This window comes from Saccoglossus kowalevskii, chromosome 12 (assembly GCF_978046115.1).
Source record: "Saccoglossus kowalevskii chromosome 12, keSacKowa6.1, whole genome shotgun sequence".
NCBI lineage: Eukaryota > Metazoa > Hemichordata > Enteropneusta > Harrimaniidae > Saccoglossus > Saccoglossus kowalevskii.
Genome location: NC_140652.1, coordinates 8,693,868 through 8,716,875, shown reverse-complemented (window position 1 = coordinate 8,716,875; position 23,008 = coordinate 8,693,868). Strand labels below are relative to the sequence as shown.

Below are 23,008 nucleotides of genomic sequence, written 5' to 3'. Positions count from 1 at the left end.
ACATCACTTGCACTGTAACACATAGAATGGTGACATCACTTGCACTGTAACACATACAATGGTGACATCACTTGCACTGTAACACATAGAATGGTGACATCACTTGCACTGTAACACATACAATGGTGACATCACTTGCACTGTAACACATTGAATGGTGACATCACTTGCACTGTAACACATACAGTGGTGACATCACTTGCACTGTAACACATAGAATGGTGACATCACTTGCACTGTAACACATAGAATGGTGACATCACTTGCACTGTAACACATACACTGGTGACATCACTTGCACTGTAACACATAGAATGGTGACATCACTTGCACTGTAACACATACAATGGTGACATCACTTGCACTGTAACACATAGAATGGTAACATCACTTGCACTGCAACACATACAGTGGTGACATCACTTGCACTGTAACACATAGAATGGTGACATCACTTGCAGTGGGTCACATAGAATGATGACATCACTTATACTGAAACACAAAAATTGGTGACATAACTTGCTCTGAAACATTAATATTATAGTATTAATAATGATTATAAATTTAGTAATAAGATATTAATGTCAGGACCATCAATTTGTAACACAAATACTATGAATTATAATAATTAAAATATGAAAAATAGATGAATTAAATAAAGTTATATAGACTTTTTTTCATTTCTGGCAGCTCGTACTATCTATTTTAATCTGTCTTTTTGAATATTACAAGTTATGAATATACTAAATCAAATTATAATTTTGCTTTCTCAATGTAACAAAAAATTATTCTCAATTTGATAAATAAAATTAAATAAATAAAAAAAAATTGAAATCATTTATGGATAAAATGACATCATTATTCCTAACTAAGAAGGCATTATGTGTGAATTCTTCTATAGATTTGATAATTTTTATCTGTGCTTTGCAATAAATGAATTTTTGGAAATTGGTTTGTATTTCAATAGGAGACATTACTGTAGATACACATTTTCAAAATGAACAAACTTATTTTCCAATGAAAGCAAAAAAATTAATATTTTTTAACAAGTAAACACTAAAAAAAAAATTTTTATTTTATTTTTTTTTGCCGGTTGACAGTTCAGAATATTGAATGTCATTGCAAGTGCTAGTGCTGATACATTTTTGCCACAGAAGCCATATTCATGTTCGGGACTACATGGCAGCGCTTACGAAACCATCTTTTATCAAATACATGTAGCAAAATAATACGCTAGCCCAGTTAAACACCAGCACCTGTGAACCTTAACCAAGGTTCCCCAAAGTTGCATTTATTAAAGAATGAGTCTCAGCCAGTGGTTTTAGCCTTCCTATTGAGTCTGTGACACACTCACCCAGGATAGGGGTCAACCTTTTTTGGTGTTCAGCCTAAGGTAGAACTTGAACTTGGGTCAGTGAAAGTTACCATCCAAAATGTCTATACCTCATGATAATCATTGCATTTGATTAAATATAATTGACAGTTTCACTTTAACTCCCTCTTTAACTCCCTCTTTAACCCCCTCTTTAACCCCCTCTTTCTAAGCCACCTGCACATGCTGTGCAAGGTTGGTGCTGCTCCTCTAAAAAGGTTGTTGCCATGACAAAAGATTGTAAGTGTTATGTCATTTATCTAATGTATTCAAAGTGTCCATGGTCAGTGACCTGTGTTGTAGATGATGTAAACAGTCCCTGTGGTATTTGAAGGTCTTGTGAGAGGCACTTGTTGCATTCAGTCCAGCTACACCTCTTTCAGTCAGGAATGGGTGTAATGCATGCAAGGATTCCATAATGGGTTGCCAATTTATAATTTAGTGTGATTTCTCATTTGAATCTCTGGATTTATTCCCAAAGCAAGGACGTTATATTTGTATCAAAGACTTTACTCATATCACAGTTCTGAGGGGATGTTCGTTTGAAATCTACAAGTCATCGGCTTTCAGCTGCGGATCACTGCAGACATTTCTTGAAGTGACTGACAATCAAATTCGTCTATGCTTGGTTTTCTTTGTGGAGTACTGGTAATTCAAATTTGTTGTGTCACACATGTGCATGTGCATGCTCTGTTACTGAAATTACTGTTTGTGCAATTGTACAGGTGAGTTCTTTATCAGTCTTTGTTGTCATTCTATGCTGTATTTTTCAAGCCTTAATTGTTCCTAGTAAGGTGAAGATGGTTGTAAAAAGGATTATTATAACTAAGAAGAATCTCCATGGTCAGATGAACAATTAAGTTAATTGAGCTCAAACTGACATATTGGTTTAATTAGTTTGGCATTGGATAACATTGGATTACAATAGATTGTTAAATCTATTGAAAGTTAGAATTGTATCCACTGAAAAGAGCAATCTTGTGTAAAATGCCACTTTACAAAGCGTAAACAAGATTTCCTGCTGAGAGTCGGGTCCGAGTTGGTATGTTCTGAAACTTGGGTGTGCGAATGATCAAGACAGAGTTGGCATATGCTGAAACGTGCGTGTGCGAATGGTTGAGACAGAGTTGGCATGTGCTTTAAAAAACTTGATCTTGGTCCCAATAAGGAATCAAGGTCGAAACTCGGCACATGCAGAGATTGTCTTTCTGAACGCTTGGCTGAACCCGAATCACGTTCTCGACGATGAAAAGAACATATACTTATTCATATGCCTTAGCAATAGAGGGAAGTCCAGTTAGCTTGTTGAGAAAGAAGCAAGAATACTTTATTAGTAGATGGAAAGAAGATGTTAAAATCTATCTCAAGTGGAAGGCAGACATAAACCTCAAAACAACTTATGTTGACAATATAGGTACATCTGTCATTTTGCGCGAGTCTATGAACTACAAATAAGGCAAATACAGTAATTAATATTTACTAGGCTTCTGTTAATTCATGTATATGTTAGAGAAGTCTGCTAACTGAAATCAAACTTCATTATTAAAAATTATGCTAAGATTTTATTTCACGAATTTTGCCCCGAAACAATCATGAATGGGTCATTGTTATTTGACATGTTTACATGGATTTCATTTAGCAGGTTTTACTTGTAATTGACTTTACTGTACATGGAATCCAGGTTATGTCAGTCGCATCTACTGTAAAATGGCAAATTTTTACTGGGTTTAAATTTCGCTGATTTACCATTTCAGGCATATTCAGCGGGTTTTAAAAATCATGGTTTTATCAATTAGATAATGTGTTCTATGCTCCATTTTACATATTCACTGGGTTTTAATTCAGCGCATTTTTCAGTCAGCGAAATAAGCAAAATTAAAACCCAGTGAATAATTAACCCCTTTACAGTAATACCTGTGAATAACTGATTCTGTCCAATGTAACCTTTGCATGGAAAGTTGAGATGACTCTGAATATCCTATATACTATATAGAAATTAAATATTTATTTTACTGATTACAAAATATGATAAATTAAAACTCAATGAATATTCAAAAGTAGCAATAGAGAATGTACATGTACACAGAGTGAATGTAAAACATATCCTTGCATTTGAAAAAAATCAATTAACTCTGCTCCTCAACTAAAAATTAAAATGCATGTCACCATTCCCCTATATGAAGTGCCCTCTAGAGGTCTTGTACCAAAATTTGGTTCCATAGATTTGTGCAGCATTTATGTCAACTTTCAACCATGGTTATAACCAGAAAAAAAAGTGCCAGTCTTAAAAACATTGAAATGAAAAATAGCGGTTGCTAGTATGTAGACAGGTTTGTGAAGATTTTGCCCGTCAAATTAAATTTTTTAGATGACTAAAATTGGCAGACAGGTGTCTGGCTAAAAGACTGACTTCAACTGTGATTCGTTCAATGTTCATTGCCAGAAATAGTTTTCAATTTAATTAAATTTTAACAATTACTAATCTTTCCTTGACTTTCAAAATTTGTCTCACAAAATAAAGTTTAATCAGTACTACGGTACTACCGGTAGTATGTAGCAGACTTATGTTCTAATGCAAATACTATGGAATATTTATTTTCGCTTGGAATTAATTTTTGCTATTTTCGCTGAAGGTACGATTCAGTGAAAATAAAATCTAGCAAATACCTTTTTTCCTATATTTTACATTCAACTATCAAAAATCAGTGAAAATAAATTCCATACAAAACACCCAAAACGTCTTTTCAGCGAAAATTAATTTCAGCTAAAATGAAGTATTTTACAGTATTACCATTTTATTAATGAAAGCACATCAATAATGGAAGCATGTTGACACCAATTGTTCCATTTAAGGAATACTGGATTACCACAAACACCTCTGGCCATTTATACATGAGTTACTAATAGAGTAAATATGATTTGTTGCATTTAAAATTACATCAAATATTTTAATATGAAAAAAATATATTGTTCACATCTACAATGTAGTAGAACATGTGCACACATTTTTATCCAAAACAATTTTCGTAAGAACAGATCTTGTGACTTTTTTATGTCAGTACTGTGTGTATGGGCAGGCAGCTATTGAAGATGTGCTTGTAATGCTGTCAATAGGGGTTGTCACAGTATGCATCAAGACATGACACAGACAACTGGTGCAAGACCTGTTCCTTGATCCCTGTTAATAGTGTGGCCTCAAATTACTAATGTTTGGCATGTCAGATGATAACCTGTCTAAGATCGCAACGAGGAGACAATAGAAAAGTATTTGTCATTTCAAGAAACAAATTCTCACAGCAATTTTATAGCGCTATGAAAATGAACCGCTTTGATGGAGAGGCAAATAATCTAAGGCAGTGACAAATATTTAGCTGTGATTTATTAAACAGTAACATTTGTTACCTGATCCCTAGGAAAAGTTTGTCTCAGATTCAAATAATGATCCAAGGCCAGAGAATCAACTTGCAAAGATTTAATTGTAATTTTAGGCGTATAACTCAGATCTAATGGTTTAGTGGAACCCTGGATAATGTGCGCAGGTGTTTGTGTTCCACAGGGCCTGCTTGACCTTATCATAGATTGCATGTAAATTGTGCTTTCTATGATGTCATTATGATAGGAAGATAGTCACACAGTCCTGTCATGTAATCCTGAACATGAAATATAGATTCTGTTGTAAAATGCAATATACAGTTGTATATTTAATTTGCACTTGTTTTAATATATGATTTAAAATGACTGAATTGTTTTCATTTATTTATTTTCTAATTTCTATTTCCAATTTTGTTTATTCATGAGGGTTTATGCAGGTGGTGTGTTAAGAACAGAGATACTGACTTGAATATCATGTGACTTCTTTTGCTGTTTTTGGTGTATTTCTCTATTTTATTAGTGTTATTTTAGACATATTTTGACATTTCATACGTTCTTGATTAATAAACATTGCTGGGTGGAAAAGATGTGGGTTTATTTTGTGAAAAAAGACAATGAAACATATTGGGGCTTTACATGTACATGTGCATGTACGTGTGGATCCCAAGGCCGAAAATAAGCGCCTTACGTAAGTAACTTATGCACTGGGTCTTATGCATCATGCCTTCTCATTGAAATGTCTAAAAAAAATATATATATATATATTCATTGTATAAAAAAAGGACAATGACGTAAGCTACATTAATCCTCAATACTGATTTAGTGTTTTTTGTATTGGTTGGCATGGCAACTGTTTTAAACCGTTGTTGCTAATAGTCTGTCCTATTAGTGCTTGCTCATCAAATTGTCTTTAGAAGGTTTCAGGATATTGAAGAAAATATGATACTGTGTTTTATGTGCGTATTAAGGCTTGGATTTGTATCCTGTAACAAGCACCCTCCACCTATAACAAAACAGATGATCTTAAAAGCGAATGCAAAATAATGTATTTTGTGCTTGTTAAACTTTTACCTTGCCTGTAATGAAAAGTGAAGGAATAAGCGTTTGCTTGTCTGTCTGACATTGCTGTCATCGTTAACAATTCCTTGTGTCCATGGATGAGTTGTATTTTAGGCTATAATGTACATTTTATATTGTGTTTTTTAATCTTTAATTCTGTTTTTTTTTGTGTTCCATAAAAGACGTTGAGATTCATGTAATGTACCAATATTATGGCGAGTGTTTTTTATCAGTCATCATTTTTAATTTTGCATATATTATTACATGTTTTAGGATTCTTTATACTGGTGATTTAATATTTACTGTGGGACTTTGCTATTATTTGTTTCTGGGTACCCTCTTTCCCTCTTCCCCTCTAATTTGGCTATCTGTAAATGCATTTAATTGCAACATTTAACATTTTCTGTTTTTTGTTGACAAGTTGAATACAGATCATCTAATCATTTGACTTTTATATTTATTTATTTTTTCTGTCGTTCTGCCTTTGTAGAATTGTTTTTGAAATGTGCAAAATGAGTTTGAGTCAAAGTATATATACAAGGCAGAATTTGATATGTTAAAAAAACCTGTCAACTACCGGTAACAAGCTGCTCTCTGATTGGTCAAACTGTTGATGTTATTGTTGGCTAACCAATCGGCCACAGTCTTATAAGTAGCTTTGACTCCAAAATGCTGCCCCAGCAGTTGAATTTGGAAGGAAAATTGATGGCATTCACAAAGCAATATTCTAATGACTATGATGGCATTCATAGAGCGGTATTCTAATGACTATGATGGCATTCATAGAGCGATATTCTAATGACTATGATGGCATTTATAGAGCGATATTCTAATGACTATGATGGCATTCATAGAGCGATATTCTAATGACTATGATGGCATTCATAGAGCGATATTCTAATGACTATGATGGCATTCATAGTGGTATATGCTCCATTAGTAACAAAATTTGGTACCACAAATTAAGGTAATTTTGGCACAGTGTTGCATGAATTCTAAAATACCTGTGCTTAATGTGATGACCTTTTAATCTACGTCTTAAAACTGTAAGCATTAATTATCATCAAAATGAGATACAAAATTATGTCTGTAATTTCTGTAACAGTATTTCCAATAGTGAGTTATGAAATATATTTTAAGATGTACGTCAATGGGAAAGAGCTCGATAACAGTTGATTTTCCTTCTCATTGTTATATTGTTACCCTGTGACCACAGGATTCATGACATATATGTCGTGTCTGCCCTGGGCAAGCAATACACTTCATTCTATCAGCGTCTTTCCAACCAGTGGGTGGTTTGTAAAGCTTGTATCTACCCATACATATACCCCATGGTGTACTTTCATTCAGGATCTCATATCAAGTTAACATCCTGATTCTATAAACGTATTAATTATTTACTGTTTTTAATTTTGCTATTTTCATTCAAGTAAAATCACTAAATTAATAATTCATGTGAATAACTATCAAACTCATTGTTTCACTGCCAAGTTTGTGAACACAAACCCAGTGAAATTGCTCAAAATAGAGAAATTAAATGTCAGTGAAAATAGTTGTACCCCATTACTAATTCGACGGTGTAAATAAACATTTAGTAAATATTAATCCTAAAGAACTTTCATGTTTTTATGCATTTAATATTCACAACAATTGTTTACCTAATTACAATATATTATTATTACAAACTGTTATGTCAAACTAAAAAACCTGTTTAGCTTAAAGTAAAACACGTTTATTGGTGATAGGTCAGTACTGATAGAATAGAATAGAATTCTTTATTAATACCATAAAGATAATGTAAATTTCTTTTTTTGGTTAACGAGTCAATAAAGTTTTTGCATAGTTGAGCAATCATAAAACTATCCGTGAATAGCAAAGGTGAGATAATTTACAATATGTAAGAATATGGCATATGTATTCCTTATGTTGTAACACTGTTCAATGTACTTAAAGGTTTCTTTGATTAGCGGAGTGTTTTTATAACATTTTTGTATACATTTTTTATAGTTTGTCATATCTTGGAATCCATCGATACAGGATTTGGCTGTTGTATTTAGAATGTCTCTGTTGTTTGCATATAAGGTGCATTCTGTTTTGAAATGTTTTGAATATATAATTATTTCTTATTATGCAGTCAATCGATCAATCAGTTGATCAGAGTAAAATCTGATGTAGGGAATATTTTAATATGGTCACAACTACCTTTGTAAATCATGTTCTAGTTTCTCCGGATCCACCAATCAAGGCCTCTGTTACAGACTGCTTACTATATAACACAGCCTGTTTTAGTAAGGCATGCTTTAATTTGTTGACAAATCCTGTCAGATTAGAGTTGCCAGCACATGATTTGAATAGGTAGTTGATCAGATGTAGTTAGAGGCATGTACACTGGCAATCATAAACCTGTGATCACAGATTGAATTCAACCAGAGCTTTTTGTACATCATATTTTAATCAGGTTCACAATCAATAAAATTAAACAAAAATATTTGTTAATTTTCAATAATTAGTCGAAAAAACTTTTTTTTTAGAAAAAGCTTCACTATCCCCCCCCCCCCCAAATAATAACAATAAAATTTAGCTAAAATTGTTTTTAATTAGAAAAAGATACTGATTAGATAATGTGGCCAGTATTATGTTCGTTTGTGTTCAATTCCATGTGAACATTTAAAGTGAAGCTGAACACACACAGAATGTCACATGGTGGCTGGCATCCGGTAAACAAGTCTGTGTAAGCCCGCCTACTGCATGGTGTCTTCTAGGATATGTACGTCACATATTCGGCTCAGAGACTCCAACACAGACATGTGACAATACAGGATATGACATCGCATGAGTAACATAATTAATTCTAAGGATGGACAGCCATGGGTAATATATATGTATACAATTCATTTCCTAAAATAGTCATTTCCTAGGATTTTCATTGAATCAAATATGTTCTCTTAGTGTGTACAAGCCTGAGTACATCAGTCTGAATCGGAGCATGAGTGCAGCCAATTCCCCTTTCATTGTTCCTGATTAATAGTAAGTAACTCATAGACTTACTACTCATGTATAAGCTACAAATACTTTCCTTTCTTTCACCAATTTTTAACCTTTTTTTTTTTCATTGGATTTTATCCCTCCAACATTTCTATGAACTTGATTAATTTTAATTGTAATTTTGGAACTAACGGAATGAGTTACAATTGTATGGCTTTCAAAAGTTTTTATACACATTTTGTTTCAAACATGGAAATTATTATGAAAACAAATATTTTGGAATGTACGTGTGATATTTTAGGGAATTTTGATAAATTCTGAATATATTATTTTAGCTGAATATATCAGAAATCTAAATGTCAGAATTGCGTTATAATTAATTTTCCCCAATAATACTTGTAGCCCATTAAATTGTCAAGAAATAATATACCAGTTAAAAAGCATGTTTTACTGCACATGATTCGGAACTATATTGCGAGAGGACACAAGTTACTATGTTGGTGAAGGGGTTTACCCAGCGTGTTGTGAGGATTGATTTCAGGGTGTGGTGTATATTTTTATGTGCCATATCCAGTACAGATACCCTACTAAGTGTAAACAAATAGAAAACTATATCCCTGCTTTACTGCATTGCATTTCATTATATATGCTTACAAAGAGATATTAAATCAACTTTATTCTTCATAAAATTTTCCAGCTTTTAACAAAATAATAATTGTCCTGTATTTAAAAAAAAAAAAACGCTGCTAACATTTTTAAATATTTGAGGAATACCATTATCCATTGTACAATACTACGGTAATTAGTACTTTCTTCTTAATTTGGAACTTTGTTTAATTTTCGCTGCTAGAAATGTTCAAGATTTAATGATTTTATGGCATTTATGAAAATGAAATTTTGTGAAAGTTGCTTTCACTTTGTTTTGTAGGAGCCAGAAAAATGTCATGGTTCTCACCGACTCTTAAAAATTGTAGAATTAAAGTTGAACTGATTTGCTTATACATGTAGTATTTTCACTATACTAGTAAATCAATTAATATTAAATATGTTCACAAAACTTGTTCTTGTTTTGCAAATTACATAAACTTTGTATTGTTCATACAAATTCAGTCAAATACTGATAGCAAATCAAGTAGGTCATTCACTCTGACGCGCAGTCATACACAAATATAAAGTTTTTCTTTGAGTGAGTTATGCGGTATGGCTCTTAAAGCTACATGCGTTCTATTCATAAATGTCATCGACTATTATTCTAAAGAGAAATAGATGTATAACGTAATAGACGTATTTTCACTCTGATGACGACGACTACAGTGTATTACAGTTTTGACATTTGAAGATTAATAAAATGAGTTGCCCTTGGTGGATAGTATTCCCTATATAAATAGGAGTATCTGATGTCTCCTGGCCTTTTGTGGAAAGGTCATGGATACGTGGATAATACAGCCCCAGAAGTCGTCTTAATGATGTTACTCTGTGAACAGTACTGTGCACCTGACGCACTGATCAGGTCTTTTCTCTGAATATGTTAATGTTTTGATACAAAACTCCAAATTTAATGGTTTTACTCTACATATGGGATAATATATTTCTGACTCAGTGCCTTCTTCTCTTCAAATGTGGTAACGTATTGATTTAAAACTCAAAATTTTACAGTGTTATTTTACATATACATGTATGTATGGTACATTACTATGATCAGTGCTATACATCTACGACAGTGTTGTCTATGGTTCCGCACATGGTAATATTGATTTAAAACTCAAAATTTTACAGTGTTACTCAACAAACAGTACTTAACTCGGTACAACCTTCTCTCCAAATTTGGTACCGTATTGATTCAAAACTCTAAAATCTAATGACATTATTCTATGAATGGTACAAGTCACTGAACTCAGCACTGTCTTTTCTCTGAACATGTTTTTTCTGTTTTAGGGCATTTTACAATTATTTCCTATAGCAAGAATATATCTCAAAATTTTGCTCAGTGAAAAAAGAATATATACTCAGTGTCTTCAAGGTACTTTTTGATGTCTAGAAGTTGACAATATTTTCAGTAGGTTTTTTAATGTGGAAATGTGCTTTCATTGTGGTCTATGGAAATCGCTGCTAAGATGGCATTTTATGCACATTATTTTACTGTTTCTTTTTTTCCCAAAAAGTAGCTTCGCGATGATTGGCTTTCGCATTGAGTGGAAGGAACCTGTCTTTTCATCGCAGTTGAGAATCTAATGTTGTATATATGTGCCATTAACAACCGGTGTTAATCTGGGAATACCATGTATAATTAAATGATATCAAAGTATATGAGATATGTAATTATATGCATAAATGATACACACTAATAAGAAAACGCCTTTCTTTAACAACTTGTACTATTATGGGAATACCATCAAAAAACAGATTGACAGTGAACCAACAAAATTCACATACTTTTAACTAATATTAAAAATGATTTTACAAGATAAGGGGTATAAATGTTAAGGCTAAGTGTTGCTCAATTTTTTTTTTCTCTTCTCTTCAGATTTAAGTAAATTTCTGTGCCAGAATGGGTAATCAATGTGTACAGGGAGAACTGGATAAAGATTTCAATCCATCAATGTTTAAAGTAAAGAATGTAGATGACGATGGAAGAGAACTTGGCAGTGGTACAATTGAAGTTGGACTAGCTGATTTAATTTTATATCAAAAAGGCAAAGATCCTGTGAGGTGGCCATTAAGATGTCTACGACGCTATGGATTTGATGCCGAACTATTTTCTTTTGAAAGTGGAAGAAGATGTCCAACTGGTCCTGGTAAAATAAAAATATAGTTTTAATTGTGTCTAAGTATCACTGTAAAATAGTCAGGGGTTTTGACTTTAATAGAGACTATAAATAAAAAAAAGTGGTTGACAGGAAAAGTACCTGCGCACACTTGATAATAAAAAAACTAAAAAACAAATCACAGCAACATTATCATGAAAATAAAAATTGCACAACCTTCTTATTGGTCAGTCCCTAATGAGAAAATAGATTCTTTCTGTCAGCCTCCAAGCAGAGCTCAAAGTATGTCATTGGGAAGTCGTAGAAAGCCAAAATGAATTGACCTTTCACCTATCCTGGTGAAGTAAATAAGTGATTTTCTGTTCAACTGATCTTGCGAGTTGCATGAAAGACGCGCACCGAACATCTGTCACAAAAATTTAACTCAAATTTCTTTATTTACAAGCTCTCATCGAAAGGCCAATCTTTGACGTGGGAATATTGCATTTGAAATTGACCATCATCAAATGTGTACAGAACATTATTAAGCATGAAAATATCTCCCAAAATATTTTCGCATTTGTCGAATACCATGGGACGTTTGTCCTCGCATGCAGTGAATGGAAAATGGACGATTTAAATATATCTAATTCAAGTTTTGTATCTGAGCATGATGAGACAACAATGACATCATAAGTACTGATACACAAACAATGATGACATCATAAGTACTGATGCCCAAACAATGATGACATCATAAGTACTGATGCCCAAAATATGGCATCACAAGAACGATGAATCAACTGTTATTTTCTTTCTTAGCTTAGAGATAACCAGTCGTTGGATGTTCCTCTAAGTGAGAACAGCACTTGATAAGCAATAATTTCGCTATGTGGTTATTTTGATTATATTCACTTGGTCTAATTTCCTGAATTTTCTACTGACACAATGCGTTCTATTGTAATTTTGCATCGTTACTTAGATTTAATTTAGCAGATTCCACCTGTCGATGACGATAGTGATGGAAACAGTTATTAAAGCGTTTCAGATGTTGTATAAATCACCTGAGACCCATATCGAACAAAACTAAAAACAAATATAAAATAGTGATAGTTTCATTCTCAATATGTTATAACCTGTAGAATACCTTTCACTGATCCTCTCTCCATAAGAATAACAAGGGTTTAAAGCGGGGGAGTCGTCACTTGCGCATGAGTCATATGGCCATAGCCTGTCATTGTTTACAAACAAGCATATACCCATGAGCCTTTGCGTTTTAGAGTGTGTTGTTATCATTGCTTGGGACTCAATTCCCGCGTGTGCGCAGGTGACGACCCTCTCGCTTAAAACAAATTTAGAAGTGTTTTCTAAAATAAAGCAATGTTGCTTTTATGTTTGATTTGGTGATTAGACCCATGACCTTCAGTGCTTCCACTATTTCATAACTTGTTGCCATAGTAACTGATTTCATCATTTTTTCCTGATGATCGCAATAATCAGGCAGTGGGATGTGTTCTGTATATAATAATACAAAGTAGAAACTTACCCTTTCGTTACTGCTCTTGTAGTACTGCCAATCCTGTAATATGCATCAATTTCATCTCAGTGAGTTGAAAACTAAATTATTTTGTTGATATTGTTATTCTAGGTATATATGCATTCAAGTGTAAGAGAGCTGAACAGTTATTCAACCTCGTGCAGGACAATGTTGAGAAACAAGGCCAGGCTGATGACACAGGGAGCCAACATCAGGCAGCAAGCCGCTCAAGTTCACTTACAGGAGCCAACGGAATAATACGTGAACATTCTAGCGGTTCCATATCATCTACGGGCGGGGCACGATCTTCAAGTCCTCATTACGTGAATGGGAGTATGGTTCTAGATAATACACCCCCTGGAAGTGCCACGCCGAGAACACCAAGTAGTCCGACATCGCCCACATCTCCAGATATGCATAATTACGTAAATTCGCCAGGGTCGTTAGCTAACGAGGAGGTGGGTACAGAGAGTGAAACACAACAGTCGTAGTGGTTCCATATTGCACTGCCAACAACTTTTTCTAAGTTTGAAAGAAACTTTTTTTTTAATAATTATTTCTATGCAATGATATATTTAATTTATGTAACGTACCAAAACCTGTATGTAACCTGAGTTCATGACCTTAGCACATCCTAGTATATGAGCACCAATTTCTTTCTTTTCTTTTACTTTATTTTATTTTATTTACATTAAAATTTATTTATAGTACATGTGTGAGAAAACATGTAATTTATGTATATTCTTTGCGGTAGTGTCAATGTTGTAGTGTTTTACTGTGCTCTGTCTCTCATACTTCACACTAAATGTATACTGACTTATATTACCTATATTTCAACCGAATAAGTTTCTTGTAAAATCACTTTTTTTTAAGCTGATAGTCATTTCAGGAAATTAAATCTTGATAGATTACCCTAAATCGTCAACAATTTCTTCCAGTGAAAATAGTCGAGTCTAAATGAGAGCCACTTTCACTTTCTTTCCTGGGTACAGTTCTTAGTTGAGGTGTTATTTACTAATCACTGATTTATAATGTCTCATGCCACAAATCATATGGTTGTTGGCAAATAGGCTTTTTCCCCAATGTTTTTTTTAAAAAAAAGAAGAGAAGTAAGAGGGCATACTTCAAATACATCAAATACATAACTCGTGTAGGAGACTTTGTTATTATTGACAAGTACCAGTGATCTGGGGAACGATTAGATACAACAAAACTGGCTGCTTTTCTGAGAATATTGAAAGTAGAAAACCAAACTAATCTGAGTTTGAGCCGGCGAACATGTGGTTTCAGCAAACTAAAACATTTTAGAGAAATTCACTTGAACAATAACATTAAAAACTAATTAGTGGTATGAGACCTGAATCCATAAACTTTGCTATAGCAAGAGGTGTACGGTAATAGTAGACACGCACAAACAAACTAACAAACAAGTGAGAAGAAAGTTAAAGATGAATGACTCATCCAGAGAAATTATAAAAAAAAAAAAAAAATAAGATTTTTTTAATAAAGTTCAGATACAAAGCTAACTGAAAATATAACATATAAAATCTAAAATGATCATTTATGAAGAAAAATGTTCTGTAAAATAAAGCTAAGCGTATGTTGTATTATACCTAGTAGATATCACATGACTAGTAAAAATGTTTCAGAATGCGTCAGTGGAGCAGTGTTTTTGGTACATGCCAAATATTTAAAATTTTTAAGTTTCTAATTTTGCATGATTGATTTATGAATTTTTAATTTTTGTTTCAATAAAATTTGTTTTAAGAATATTTGAGATTTCACATTTTATTTTTAAAATAAGTAATGACATAAACAGTTGTAGCAACATTTTGCTTGGCTTACCGAATACTAACACTTTTCAGATCAGGTGACTTTCTCTTGTCTGTGATTGGACCATTGCAGATCAGGTGATTTTATCTTGTCTGTGATTGAACCATTGCAGATCAGGTGATTTTATCTTGCCTGTGATTGGATCAATGCATATCAAATAACATTATCTGAATCTGTGATTGGACAATCAGACTGGAATTTATGACATAATGGACCCCTCTCAAACATTACTTGTTTCTATAATTTTTCCTGAACTCTTTCTTGATTTCCTTGGAAAATTGTAATTATGGTTTAAAAACTTTTAGTCAATAACAGTGAGATATATCAAATTATATCAAGTATTTGCTTCAAAATTGATTTTTTTTTTGGAACATACATCAGATAGCCATAGCGTGTCATTGTTTACAAACAAGTGTCTACCCATGAGCCTTTGCATTTTTAGCATGCGTTGTTATCTTCTCTTGCGCAGGTGATGACCCCTTCTGAATCAAGAATCAAAAAAAAAAAAAAAAATTCAATGCAAAAATTCCATAAAGAAAATAGTACTACTGCCCAGAAAAGTAATTCGTTAAATTTTGATAGTCGTTATGGCCATTGAGATTTAGATACAAATATACATTACCCATTTGATCTAGTCTAGGGGTCAATCACTTTAAATATTGGGAGGGGGTGGCTGAAAGAATGTGACGACTGCAATTTCACAATGTCTTATCTGTATGTTTTCATTTTCTTGATTGTATCAATATTTTTTTTAGCGACACCTTGCATGCATGTTTTTTCAGTGTCCAGCTTGCCAATTTTTGTTTGTTTAACAAATCTTTCAGCCACCCTCCATGATTTCAAATGATCAACCCCTTGTATGTTCCATGTATGGGGCCCCACAGTGAGTGTGTGCACAGTCATAATGTGACCTTTGACCTGTAACTTTAATACAGCCAAGAAGCAAAGAAAATAAATAAATAAATAAATAAAATAGGACATCCCTGTTACAACATAGATATTGCCTCTTCTCCTTCAAACCAATCTGAAATGAACAAAGATTTAATATTATTCATCCTACATCATTTGTAATTTTGCAGAACATCTCCCAAGTTTTGTGAACCATTTTTTAATTTTTCCAAAAAAACTGAAAACTAAAGAGGACATCGAGGATATTGTGAAAGAAATTGAAATTGTTTTGAGTGAAGATAAAATAAAATACAAGCATTTGCATGACAGCTGCATACCCCCCTCCTCTGATTTCTACCCAATTTACCCCTCTCAATGATTTCTAATGGGTAACATTTGAACAACTCTTTAGAGCTTTTACTCAAAGCTTATTAATAATATCAAATTCTAGTTGTTTGGTCCAAAATTGAAGTCCAACTTGTTGAAAATTACAAAGACTTAACCAAATTAGCGTCCAGCTTTTGGCGGGAACATGTCTGGTGGTTCTAGAGTGTAGAAGACTCATTTATTATCTAGGTCATCGACCATGACGGTTGTTGTACTCTGAACTCGTTGCATGTAATGCCTATTTTTGATTGATGTTAAAGCACATTTTTGGCAGCAGTTGGCCATTTTTAGATGTAATTCCTTGAAAAAGACTGTCAGAATTCAGTGACCACGTAAATGTCAGATCAATCAACGCTGAGTATGAAAAAACAGCAGTTGACCATCTTGGATTTTATTTCTGGGAGAAAAACAGTTAGCTATTTTTGACTTGATTTCTGGGGAGAAAACAACAGTTGGCCATCTAAGAGGAGGGAAACAACAGTTAGCCATTTTTGATTTGATATTCTAGGAGGGGGAGAATAACAGTTAGCCATCTTGGATTTGATTTTCTGGGAGGAGGGAAACAACAGTTAGCCATCTTGGATTTGATTTTCTGGGAGGAGGGAAACAACAGTTAGCCATCTTGGATTTGATTTTCTGGGAGGAGGGAAACAACAGTTAGCTATCTTGGATTTGATTTTCTAGGAGGAGGGAAACAACAGTTAGCTATCTTGGATTTGATTTTCTAGGAGGAGGGAAACAACAGTTAGCCATCTTGGATTTGATTTTCTGGGAGGAGGGAAACAACAGTTAGCTATCTTGGATTTGATTTTCTGGGAGAAGGGGAAACAACAGTTAGCCATCTTGGATTTGATTTTCTAGGAGGGGGAAACAACAGTTAGCCATCTTGGATTTGATTTTCTAGGAGGAGGGAAACAACAGTTAGCCATCTTGGATTTGATTTTCTAGGAGAAGGGGAAACAACAGTTAGCTATCTTGGATTTGATTTTCTAGGAGGAGGGAAACAACAGTTAGCCATCTTGGATTTGATTTTCTAGGAGGGGGAAACAACAGTTAGCCATCTTAGATTTGATTTTCTAGGAGGAAGGAAACAACAGTTAGCCATCTTGGATTTGATTTTCTAGGAGGAGGGAAACAACAGTTAGCCATCTTGGATTTGATTTTCTGGGAGGAGGGAAACAACAGTTAGCCATCTTGGATTTGATTTTCTAGGAGGACGGGAAACAACAGTTATCTTTCTTGGATTTGATTTCTGAGAAGAAAAAAAAAACGCATATCTCGACATAAATCAATTATTTAACAGTGTGAACAGGAACTCTACTATGGACTGAATTTGTGTAAAAATAGTTGCACAATTCAACCTGTTTAGAATACAATGTATTTCACTAAGCTTAAAATGGTAGTGCACTTTCTTCAAACCATGGGCGTTTTGACTTACTGCAGTTCATAGGAAATCTCATCCAAATCTTGTCTGTTGTTTTGAAAAATAATCCCCTATCAATCATTGCTTTAATGCATACTCGGTGTATGGGATGTCCGGATTGTTTCTCAAGACCTTTTGACAAATTTTACATGAACCCGTGGAGGGGGTATTTTGGAGGACACGGGTATAAAAAAAAAAGGTGAAAAAAAGAAAATACAACAATTTTAATTTTCTGAATTTGTAGCTAACCTCACAGTATGTAAATAGTCATTAACAACTCTGACTTAGTGTGTTCGTTTCATTGCATTGGCCCTGAAATACAATACATGTAGATACCAATCTTGAAAATTATATTGGGGCGCTTTTTCACTTGTTACATTATATTTGCACAAGCAATTTCTTTTTAGTTTTTGGAGAAATAAAGTAAACTAAAGTACAGGCTACACTGTACTATCATACAATGCATTAGGAATGTGTGAAAATGAGTAACATGCTGAGAAAAAAAAATTATCCTCACTGTGCGCGACACTATGGTGACAAGGTACTTTCAACATTTGGGGTAGGGTTGGGGTTTCAATTTGTAGGGCTATGAATAGTGCCTACTGATTTTTCTTTTCTATTTCCCCCTCCTAAAGTAATAGTGCAACCCTATCTATCTATGCACTGAATTTCCATTACAGTTAACCTTCACCCCCCGCTGAAATAATAGGGCAACCCTATCTATGCACTGAATTTCCATAACTGTTAACCCCCGCTGAAATAATGGTGCAGCCATATTAACCATGCATTGATTTTCCATTTTGCCCCCCCCCCCCCCTGATAATGCATGATGCCAAGATGTGAAATCTGATAGAATTATTTCTGTTTTCAGGTCATGCCATCTAATATCCACATTAACATCCAGAAATCATTGTCACACAACGAACATAATAAAGGACTTGATGTGAATTATGCCAGACTGGATCTTAATGAAGACGCAAAAATTGAGGAGAGTAAATTCATTAACTTTACCCAAGGGTCTATGACAAGTTCACCCGCTGGGGCATCACCAACTACACCCAATCACTGCTATGCAAATCTGGACATGCTGGGGGAAGTACCCCCTCAGTGTTTCAGCCGAGTGACGTCTGCGAGTCACAACACAAGCCCTCAAAATGGACTACAAACATCCAATATTACTGATCATACGTACGCCAACCTGGATCAAGTTGCTGCCGGAATCGGGAATGGAAATGGAATTTCCAAAATTGTACTTCAACCGCCTCCTAAAAAGAAAGTTAATTATATTCAGCTGGACTTGGAGAATTTAGACACCAGGACAGAGGCAAACTCTCCTGGATCGTCTCCAAGAACTCCGAAAACGCTGTTACCAGAAACGCCGAATAAAAAAGCTGTGATGTATGCAATGATAGATTTTGATAAAACTGACGCTTTGATTAAATCACAAAATGGACAAGTAGACCATGACGATGGATCAGTGCGGAAAACACGACACAACAGCCACATTGATCATCCTATATAAAAACATCGTGAATTTTTCCTGGAAAGATTGACATTTTCCTTGGATTTCCTGGAATAAGGCGGCTATCAGTATTAGAAAGCGGGATTTGTTTTATTATTTATAACATTTTACAGACACACTGTTACATGTCTGTGGAGGCATGCAATGACAAAATCAATGGTCCTTCCAATGGCGCATATTTAAAGGGCAGTTTGCAGCACATTTTCGAACTTTGTGAAATTAAACAATGTACAGGTCTAACATCCAACTGGAAGCATTGGACAACCTCTACCTTTTAACTCTTTGAACACAAATTTGTTTTTCACAGAATAAACTTGCATAATTGTTATCATCTTTGAAAAATATTGAATAAGTCACTTGGAAATTATGCATATTATCAACACATTATAAAAAAAATACTGTGGAATACTTTATTTTCGCTGGAATTAATTTTCACTGAAAAGGCTTTTTGGGCGTTTCGTATGGAATTTATTTTCACTGATTTTTGATGAGTTTAATGTGAAATTTAGGAAAAAAAGTATATTCGCTGGATTTTATTTTCACGGAATCATCCCTTCAGAGAAAATAAATTCCAAGCGAAAATAAAGTATTCTACAGTAACGTAAAAAAAGGGTAAAATGTTGCTCCAACATCTTTAAGGGAAATAATGGTATTCAAAGTAAATGTGTAATGTCAATTACATCTCCAACTTTTTACCTCAAAGTGCTGGATAATTTTGATTTTGGAAATGAACACACGCGATCCGGATTACCAGTGACATTTTCTAATTTTCTATGTTCTCATCATAAAGAAGTCACATGGTTTGCATTTCAAGTAGAAATCTTTTCTCTGCGTAAAATCAAAATAACATTTCATTGTTAAAATGTGCTGCTTCTCCCTACAAATAGCTATCTGTAATAAACTTACCCGAGATTTTTAGATTAACCTGTTTAAACTGGTTTAGACCTGTTTTAACTGGAATTCTCTAGTCCCCTTAACTACCTGGTAAAACCAACATACTTCATGAATTATAAAAGTTTTCTCATCATTTGAAAATAGGGGTGTGGGCTGGATTGTAGAGAGGGTTCACCAAATTTCATTGACAAATTAATCCCTTCAAATTATATTAATTTTTTGCTATTCTATTTATCACCAATAAATATTTGTTTCCGTTGAAAAATTATCAATATTCTGTATTTTGAGTTGGAAATTAATTCTGAATTATAATTATTTCATTATTGAAAAAATTAAAATGCTCAACAAAAGTGGGAATCAAGTTTGATTTGAAACTCCCAGACTCCTATACATTCTAAAAACTTGTATAAATAATATTTCCAGAGCATGTCTACATTTTTAATGTTTTCTGTCTAGAACTGTTTTTAATTATTTTTTTTTAAATCCTAAACCGGCTGTGATAGCGCCCTCAGTTGGTATTGAATTATTACTATAGAGGGCGCTGTTTCAATACAAATCTGTTTCTGGAAATTTACCACTGCATTCTTGTGCAAATATTTTATACTCAAAATTTACAGTGAATTTTGTATCATTATTTATAGTGTAGCTAATTATTTACAATGTAAATTTGTACTTAACAACTCATTTCTGTAATTTGTCTTTTTTCAAATTGTACATTGTAAAATTTTATTCACTATTGTCGTGTCGTTTGACCCACACCAGTTCATGAATGTAAAATACATTTTTCTTTTAGCTGCCATTTTTTTTTTTGCTGAAAATCTATTGTTTGTACACACAGACTTACAAGGGTATTCATGCATGGTGTGATGCGATGAATATCAGATTCCGCAGAAGTTATATGCACATGTCAATTAAAAACATGGACATGTGCAAAATGAAATGTACAATTTTGTTGTTTGTCTTGCAAATTCATATGGAATCTTCATCCCCTATCATGCGTTTATCTCCTTTATAAGTTTATAAATTTTTGGTGTAACAAGGCCCTGAAATATTAGTAATTCATCATGATCACTACATGCATCATATAAAAAATATGCGCATCACAGTTTGTTTCTTTAAAAAACAGTTTTCAGGAAAAATCCACATGACAATTTCAAAATAAAAGCATGCATGCATCAATTTTGGAAAGAATATTAACCTTTTTTTTGTCAAAATGTTTTTTTAGCTCCGTTGTCGACTTTGTCGAGCGGAGCTTATCATATGAGTGATTGTCCGTCGTCGTCCGTGTCAATGTTTTACTTTTTTTACTTCTTCTTGAAAACTACGAGCCTGAATGCCTTGATACTTGGTGTATATGTACCTTGGGTAGACCTCTCTCAGATTTGTTCATTTCATGATCATATCTTCAATTCTCTAATTTTGGTGAATATTTTTGTCATTTTTGGTAAAAAGTGATATTTTCAACTTCTTGTTAAAAACTGCAAGTCCAATTTCTTTGATATTACATATATAGGTACTACATGTGGACCTCTCAGATTTGTTCATTTTGTAATGATATCTTCAATTCTTTAATTTTGGTGAATATTTTTGTCATTTTTGGTAAAAAGTGATATTTTAAACTTCTTGTTAAAAACCGCAAGTCGATTTGCTTTGATATTATGTATATAGGTACTACATGTGGACCTCTCTCAGATTTGTTCATTTTGTTAATGATATCATCAATTCTCTAATTTTGGTGAATATTTTTGTCATTTTTGGTAAAAAGTGATATTTTCGACTTCTTGTTAAAAACCACAATCATTTATGGTGAAAAATGATATTTTTGAATCCTTGTTGAAAACAAGTCCCATAGCATTGATACTATGCATATTGTTCATTTTCTAATCTTCTGTTCTTTAATTGAAATGTGCATTGCTAACAGCGGAGCTGTCTCAGCCGAGAGGCTACTTGTTTTTAGTAACTGCTGGTATCACATGTTTACAGGATTATCCCGGGTGAAAAATAAAGTTTTTTTTTTTTATACTTAAGATTCTACTCAATAACTGAAGGAATTATTTTAACTGAATTATCCCAATCCCTGGTGAACATTCAATTTTATTTATTTACTTATATTTAATTTAGAATATTTAGTCTGTGAATTCAGTTTAATGAAATAACTAATTAATTTTAAAATTAACTTGTTCGCCAACTATTTTTTAGATGTTCTTTTCATGATAAATGAATTGGACTGGTTTTATTTTACTTTGATACCACATCAGACTGGATTTGGACTGGTTCTATTTACTTGGATATTGATTACACTCGTTTCATTGTACTATGTTGAACTAATGCATCTTGTGTTTGCTACAATCTAGACATGTTTTACACAATTTTTCACAAATCCACTGGATTTTACTTTTATAGAGTGCATGGATTTTCTCACTTATTTATTTGTCTTGAACTGTGTGCTCATAGTAAATAAAAGTTTTCTTATAAAAATTTTAAAATTCTGTATTTGTGTAAATGTTTCAAGTGTTATGATTACATTACAGGGCTCATACCACTAATTGAATTTCCATAGACAACAATGTTAACATATGACGATATTGCTATATGAAAATGATGAAGAAAGTTGAAAACATGGCTCAAAAATGGGAAATCAACATGCCAGTAATCAACCATATGAAAAAAACTAACATGTTGGCCAGCTCAAACTCTTGCAAATCTCAGGAAAAGACGCCTACTGTATTTGGATTGCACCAAGAGAAATCACTGGAAAAACACCAAGATTAGAACATCCAAATACATACAGAATAAACCCACAGGTACACAGTCGCAAAGTAGTAAACAAAAGACCACATGTTGGTGTCACCTTTGACCCAGGTGATTACGCCCTCAAACAGGGAGCACCTGAGAAAAAAAAATATTTAAAAAATTTCATTGGTTCTTACAAGGCATTTAAATTGCCATTGGTTGATTAGTGGCATGAGACCTACAACAGTTGGCACCCCAG

General features: G+C 33.5%; 1 protein-coding gene across 8 annotated transcripts in view; it reads left to right on the top strand.

Moving 5' to 3' along the window:
* The window catches only part of LOC100371539 (fibroblast growth factor receptor substrate 2-like), a 57,034-nt gene extending 34,532 nt beyond the window's left edge, over positions 1–22,502 (top strand). For 3 of the 8 annotated variants that reach the window (XM_006823927.3, XM_078014332.2, XM_085506392.1), the window contains 3 exons: positions 11,313–11,583; positions 13,181–13,527; positions 18,472–22,502. In XM_006823927.3, coding sequence (XP_006823990.1) covers positions 11,337–11,583; positions 13,181–13,527; positions 18,472–19,122 — 1,245 coding nt within the window. In that variant the 5' untranslated portion in view covers positions 11,313–11,336 and the 3' untranslated portion in view covers positions 19,123–22,502. Of the gene's footprint in view, positions 1–1,989; positions 2,098–8,620; positions 8,675–8,699; positions 8,831–10,292; positions 10,411–11,312; positions 11,584–13,180; positions 13,528–18,471 lie in introns of those variants that run through there. The other 5 variants (XM_085506396.1, XM_085506394.1, XM_085506395.1 and 2 more) reach the window with 5 other exon arrangements.
* Positions 22,503–23,008: the final 506 nt, after the last annotated feature.